At 42.7% G+C, this 7,491-nt stretch overlaps 2 protein-coding genes across 2 annotated transcripts; one reads left to right on the forward strand and one right to left on the reverse strand.

Moving 5' to 3' along the window:
• Positions 1-629: 629 nt before the first annotated feature.
• On the forward strand, positions 630-959 carry MELLADRAFT_69687 (uncharacterized protein; the record flags this gene model as incomplete). The annotated part of the gene is made up of 1 exon (XM_007418744.1): positions 630-959. One exon carries the CDS (start codon positions 630-632, stop codon positions 957-959), a length of 330 nt encoding a protein of 109 aa, XP_007418806.1.
• A 679-nt stretch (positions 960-1,638) lies between these two features.
• On the reverse strand, positions 1,639-3,947 carry MELLADRAFT_69688 (uncharacterized protein; the record flags this gene model as incomplete). Its single annotated transcript, XM_007418745.1, has 3 exons — positions 1,639-3,090; positions 3,191-3,633; positions 3,740-3,947. The coding sequence occupies 3 exons, from the start codon at positions 3,945-3,947 to the stop codon at positions 1,639-1,641; spliced, it is 2,103 nt and encodes a 700-aa protein (XP_007418807.1).
• Positions 3,948-7,491: the final 3,544 nt, after the last annotated feature.

Here is a 7,491-nt window from a genome sequence, read left to right on the forward strand (position 1 = left end):
GGGGAAAAAAAAGAAAATTGAAGGATCTTGGAGCAGTCGATGACGTAATGCAAGAAGCAAAAATCGACATTGTGAATCACAAATCACGTAAGTAGTCTCTATTCGGCCAATCATGGAGTCTATGTTCCGTCTTAAATCATCTGTCCAACCGCAGATCAAACACGCTCAAAAACACGACAAAATCCTAGAACATTCCCTTCTGAGGTCATTTCAGCTGGGGAGCTTCATTGGATGTCAAATGCTTTACGAAACTTTCAAAGACGTCTCAAGGCGTTGTCTCATTTGAGTGAGAAGCTGTTAACTTCAGAAACCCTCAAATCTGGAGAAATCCATTCGATAATCTCTAGGTTTGCTCGGGTCCAATTCCAGCCAGGTGAAATTGAGTCAGGGGCCAAAATGGAATACGACTTACCGGCACGGAGCGAAACAGCATTGAGATATGGATCCATGGTAAAGCAAATCAATATGTATTTCAAGGTATCAACGTCCAAGGAAAAGGTAATCCGTTTCCATATCTCTTCAGAGTGCTTGAGCACCCACAAATATACCCTTAAACGCAATTGATCTGACACGTATCCTGTTTGTACTCAAAGGTGGAGGACCGAGAGGAGTTTATCAAACTATTCACAATGTTCATGGAAAACTATGTAGCTTTCAAGGGTTGCATTGAGATTTTATTAGGCTCCGCAGAAAACATATCTTCCCAAGCCGAGAGTGTGCAGGGAGCGGTAGACACCTTCTCTCATTCGCATCAAGATACCAGCAAAAACGGTTCTCAGGCTGAAAATTATCCGTCGACTATGTCAGATACGGTCGCTTTCTTCGACGTGATGGATACGTTTTCGAGCAAGACATCGAATGAGCATACCGAAGACCAAGATCACCAAGCGCATTTGAGTGACTCGTCGGAAAGTGATTCCGAGATGATTCTGAAGATGCTGGTCCCCAGATTAAGATGATACTTTTGTACTGCTTCTCTGTGTACTTCCAGACTGTATTCAGATGAAAGAAGCCCTGTGATTTTCAAATAAGAAGATTCGTGAAATCTCTGTGTTAATATTGGATTGATCAGAAGATGAAAATTGAGAGGAATGTAATGGATGATTTTGATTGATGAGGTCTTTTCATTTTGATCCGCCGTATTTTTGCTAGTCCTTTTTGGATGACCATACCCCCTGATTTCTGTTACATTCACGTCAAGTTCAGGTGCTACAACGACATTTAACGGCGTGCCTAAACAAGGTAATAACTAAAAAGATCCGCACAATTGAGACTTGAAACGTAAGCAAGATCTGAACTGAGTCTGAGAGACACGGGCTGGCAGGGAAGTCTATGCTGCTGCTTTCTACTCAGTACTATATGTACTAATGCGTCAATTCGTTTCTGTCTGAGTTGAACGCACACAATATCTGTCTAATCTTACAAGAAAGAAAAAAAGGATTTGTCTTTCAGGTATCTGAAAGCCTTTTGTGTGACATTTGTCTCATTTGAAAATGATACTTTGAATTGCAATGTTTAGACTTCAATGCAATTGGTTGATGAGTTACCAAGATACAAATATAGTCAAATATAGTGTTTAAAGAATAGACTAGTCATATACCTAATACATTGAAGATCACCTGATCACCTTACATAGCACTAGAGATATTCTTGATCACCAATTTTGTAGTTCCTTGACTTTGGTATAGAGATCTTACTTATATTCTGTGCAAGCCAGAATCCAGAAAAGTCGAGGAAAAGTGCCTTGGCCAAGTGATACCGGTTTAATTCACGTGGGACCCAGGGTCCTGTGCAGAGAATGATATCTTTCAAGAACTGGACTATGTACGACTGCGTTCTTCTCCAGACTGGCTCATGAAAGGAATGATCAGGCTCCATGAGATCACAAGTTACAAGCATGAAATTGACTGCTCGGAGAGTTGAGAGACTATTTTTATCATTTGGATATATCATCAGTCCCGTAACACCTGAACATAGAAAACTGACAAGAGGTGGAAGATCAGCCTGCTCGATATCGACTGCCTCCCGCGCTTTTGAAAGCTGCTCCTTCTGCACGGTCAATTTGCTAATTGTGTCCGGGGTGATGGCTGCATTTAAAAGATTGTTGCATGCTTCGATATCGGCGTCCAGGGTGACAGATGCCCATATGCTTGTGAACGCGACAACAAGAGAGTAGATCGAAGCAATGAGTCGGTCCAAGTCTTTGAGAGAAGCATCTGGGGAGTTTGATTTGCTCTCTTTTATTGATTTCCACCGCATGTAAGACAGTTCTTTGTAATGACTCCAGCAGGAAATCGCGTTGAGTGACGTTTGAGCGGAGAGATTCGTGTTCGAGTTCTTAGTGGAGCCAATCGGAGTATTACAGTCCATTCCAACCAAAACCACGGCAGCCATCACATAATGCATTGCCCGTTCAACAAATGTTGGGCTGGGGTTGTGGAACATTCTGATTGTATCCCAAAGATACCGATCATGGATGGGTATATCTTTGGGCGGGTCATAATTGTCAATTGAATTGAAGTCAAAGACATCTGGCTTGTACCAAGATGTCTGTTCACTTGCGCAAAATAGTTTTCGATCTGAATTTGAAAGTAAATAATGTTGAAGGTCAGCTTCGAAAGGAGTCCGAGATCGCTTGGAATTTCTCATACTTTCAGCTCTCTTACACCACATTCGAATTCCAGGGTCTTTTCGATTGTCAAACGTCACAGCCTGAGGCAGCACCTCTGTGGGATCAAAACTAACGAGTGATCCGCGAGCAAGAGCGTTCAATAATGCAAGTGCAGCATTGTGTATTGATTTGACTTCCGCTGGAATGATTGCCTGCATTTGCACAGACTGGGATCGATAGAGATTGATGCGGCGCAACCAGAAAGAGCGTGCGTTTGTAGTTTGTAGTGACGGATGAATGTCAAATCCTTTCTCGGCGGTAGCAACAGGTGTGGCATAAAGACCAGTATCAAGAGAGCTGGATTGGGAGGTTGTGTTCGGCGGATCTGGACCAGTGACTTCCCCGTCAGTTTCGGGCTGTATTCTAATGGAACCAGTAGCAGCAAAGTTATGGCAAGAATCTTGAGAAGGAGATTCTATCTGATGAGAGAACAAAAAGATGAAGATCAATGTCAAACAGTCAAGCAGCTGGTTTGTCGCGTTTGTCGTATGATGGAGGTGTCAATGTACACAAACATACACTATTGGGAGCATCATCAGACCTTCCGTCAGAAAGGATATCAAAACCATCATCCTGGCTCAACGATTTTTCGAAAGCAATCAAAGCTGCGTTATCGACCGATTCGGCGTTCAAGCGAGTACGTGGGTTATCACCCGTGACGTTTAGGTTACCGGAGGTGTGTTGTTTGATGTTTGTCGCTGCTAAAGAACCGGCAGGGTGCGATTTATCGAGAGATTTTGAAGACAACAGGGTTCCAGATTGCATCTTTCTTTTTGAACTAGTTTGAAGCTTTTTCCTTTTCGCAATACAACGAGCCTTGAGTGTTGATGACTGCAAGCGAGAAAGAGAGTTGGAACGTGGAGACCGTCGCAAGGTCTTAGTTTTGATGGCTGCGGGTGTCCTCTTGGAAGTGAGAGAACTAGGACGCCCAGGTTTGACCAGATGACGCATAGCCTCTTGGTCTAGTAGAGTGCATTCCATTTCTGAAAAAAAAATGTTGTCCCAAGACAGGGTTAGAAAGCGTCTGTTTGGCGTGCAAGGCGTGAGTAAGCGTCAATAATCACCCACCTTTGATCTGAATGTGCACTTCGCTCAAAACAGCTTTCAGGCACGAGTATAGAGAGCTCGACATCGGATTTTGTAACCATGTGCGTACAGCTTGATCAATAGAGTTAAGGTTTTGCACGTAAGCCTGTACACTTTCTGAGAAACTGTTCGTAGATTCACTTTCGTAGTTGTCCATGGCACTGATGGAAATGGTGGAATCAGTTGGCATATTGGTGAAAGCGTGCAGGACCTTTGAGGCGAGGGGAGACACTTTCGACTACGACAATTCAGTTCGATTTTAATTTGACCGATACACCGGTGGACCGATATACACAGCCCAATTTGACTTTTGAAAGGGGTGATGACAAAAAACCTTTAAATCACATGAAGCAACAAAACAACATCACACTTCATTACCATCATCATCACTTGACAAACACTTTTGTAAAACAAAATACAAGTTGTTGTATGTTTACAAAAAAGAATGAGATTAAGATTTTGAAAAATGAAGATAACCATCAAGATAAGAAACTTCATCATTATGATTGAAATATTGCAGTAATGTTATTCCATTATTTGAAATCCCTACAGCTCATTTAATTGTTGAAAGGTCTCTCAAAAATTTAGGATTGATGAATAAAATAGCCCTTAGGAAAACCAAACAGAAGGACTTATTTTCTCTTGATCAGTATGAAATAAAAATCCATCAATGATATACAAATTCAAAAAAGGACGAGAAATCCCAAAATCATAACATCCTTAACACAATCTTCTTGCTTCAGATTACCTTCCCTTCCCTCAACTTTGATTTCCATATTCTTCTTCTTCAAGCACATATCCAGCCAAATTTCTACCAAAGTTCAAAGATAAAGAAGAAGATTCTCTATGTCCATAAATATAATTTATTCTGAAAAACCAAAGGGAAGAGCAAAGAGGCAACTTGACCACCTTTTCAGATGGAGTATCAGGCAGAAATAGAGAGATAGAAGTCAATTAGAGTTGAGAAGTGGAGATATATAAATACATTGGTGAAGGTACTCAAAGGATGGTTAGATTGGTGTACATCCAGGCTTGATGAAGCAATGCTTAAGGATACACATATCTAATTTGCCAATGTAATGTTGAATCATAATGGAGTATTAACTTATTGAATCAGAATGTGACATGAAACAACAGAGTGGGTTGAGGAATAGGCCAAGAGCAATGGGTAAAGATTATACAAAGGAGGTAGTTATAGGTATTGGAATCGGATTGGTTTGGGTAACATGAGAGGGTGAGGGAGGGGAGAAATTCAAATAGCTGGTTCATGTAGCATGTGCGGACCGCATTGACTGGGCAGACTCAAAAATCAAATATGGTTATCACTGGAACCAATGAGATTTGATTCATTGAAATTAATTCATAGAGGTTATATAGGGGCAAAGTTCAGGATGGCCCCCGACCCCCGATTGCTGGGGGTCAAGGCGTCCATGAGCTTGATTTTTTTTCCAAACAACAGAACAGACCCCGGGCCCGGCAAACCTGGCATTGTTTTTAAAACACAGAGCCAGCATGACCCCCCCGGACCAACCCTCCGGGACCCCCGGGGTAGCCGAGGAATTTTTGGAGAATCACGGTAATCCCCCACTGCCTGGTCAAATAAAGTATCCATGTTTTTGGTCTGCCAGAACAACCTACACAGGCAACCACTGGGATCCCTGATTCCCCGGGTCTCAGGGTCCAATTCCTGTTGACTGAGGTGGTTGGTTTGAGTGATCATATCTGAAAGCTGTGTTAATAAATGATAGCGATTCATTTAGGGCTGCGACCCGACCCTGAGAGTTCGTGGCCGGCCCCGGGGCCAAATTCAGCCCTGAGTGAGTCCGATGACCTCTGGAGACTGCTCAGGGCCAGCCAAGGCCGGTTGTAGGACATTTTTTTGACGTAAACAGGGTCGGCGCCCTGCCGGGTCGGGTGCTCGAGGCGCCTGAAAGGCCTACGGGGGCCATTTTCAGCTGCCATCAGGCCAAATCATGATGCCCCGGGGCGCGTACTGTCACCTGTGTGGAAGCCGTCGGGCAGAGTTGGTTGGGCGGGGCCGGGACCGGGTCGCAGCCCTAGATTCATTGCTTTCAGGTGCTAACTTGCAGAAAAATTCAGCTTGTTGTTCCTGCACAGTCAGCGGGTCAAAAGGGGTTGAACAAGGCTGCCTTGCCATTAATGCTGCACAGTAAGATGGTGGATTCTCGGAGGAAAGAATCCATCACCTTACGGTGCAGCATGACCAGCAAGGCTGACTTGTCCCTATGTTAATGCATGTCCCAGAGTCACAGGTCAGGACAGATATTGGCTTGACCAGGATTTGAACCCACACCCTTGGGGTGATTCACATGCTGGAGTGGGGCGTAGACTACTTGGCTACCCTGGTATGAATGGTCACACAACTTGATTTATGTGTACAGAAGTACAAACTAGGATAGGACCAGTCCAAATACCTGTACTCAACCTGTACTCACGGGCGGCCTGGTATTTTTCATTAAAAAGAATTCTCAACCAAAGTAAGAAAGTCCCTGCTCTATCATCTCTTCATCCCAATACAATATCTTTGATATCATAAAGTGCACTGTTATGATGGGCTCAACCAGGAAGAGGGGCTCCAACACCAGCCCTCCCTCCTCAAAAAACCAGCAACCTTGTCTTCCTATTCCAAAAGAACGTCTGTCAACCTCACAAACAACAATTGTTCTATCCAAAGAAGAATCTGATGCCTCCAATTCCTGTATTTGAGGCATCAATTTGCCTCAAAAGCTGGGACAAGATTTTCTTACTTAACTCTAAAAAACAATTGAGAAATTTTGTTACATTTTTTAACTCGATCAAAACATCCTCAAAACCACCTTGAAAATTCTATTACATTTGTTTTCTTTCGTTTTCTTCTCTCTCAGCCTGAAAAATACATGAATTGTGCTGGGAAAAAAAGAATTAGGCCACATTTGTGAGCCAGGCCAGCCCGGCAGGCTAGACGGCAAAGCGCTCATGGGCCTCACCCCTTTTTGAGCAATTTGGGCTTGGCCCAGCCCGGCATGCCCGGCGGGCCGCCCGTTAAATTGCGGGCGGGGTGCAGGTCTGTTTGCTGCTGGGTTTTCTTGTGTGTTGCTCCTCAGGCTTCACTTCACCTTCTTATCCTCAGGCTGACACACTGAATAGTAATTCCATTAAACCACCCATTACATTTTGATCGGCACTCCCATGAGGATCATGATATCTTTTTGAACTAATCAATGTGGTACTTCAAGCCCAACCCCATGTAAATCGAAAGAAACTTCATCAACCAAGAATTTCAAAGGACCCAATTTACTCAAAACAGTTTTTCAGAAATTCCATCTTATCATTAAGTTATCTTCTCCTCTTTTGGATTTGAAGGGGGATGAAAAACTTATGGTTTTGGGTTTTTTTGTTTGATTTCATCTTTTTCTAGCTAACCATAATTCTTATGAGTATTGCCAATCAAAAGGAAAACCAGTCTTGCAATATCTTTTAGCACCTTGTACCAGCTCTTCAAGGTAAGTCATTTGATTTTGTGCATTCTAAATTTCAAATCATCCTCGAAAAACCACATGGTTACTCTTTGTTTTGTTCTTTGTCTTGTTGTTCTTTATTTGTTGTTTTTTGTGTTGAAAAAAAGTATCATCTTTTACTAGATTGAAATAAATCTTACAGAAGAATGAACAACCTGTGTAAGTATTGTGTTTATTTTATTCACTAATTGTCTCAATACATCTTGTGGAAACGAT

The sequence above is a fragment of the Melampsora larici-populina genome, assembly GCF_000204055.1.
Source record: "Melampsora larici-populina 98AG31 unplaced genomic scaffold MELLAscaffold_104, whole genome shotgun sequence".
Classification (NCBI taxonomy): Eukaryota; Fungi; Basidiomycota; class Pucciniomycetes; order Pucciniales; family Melampsoraceae; genus Melampsora; species Melampsora laricis-populina.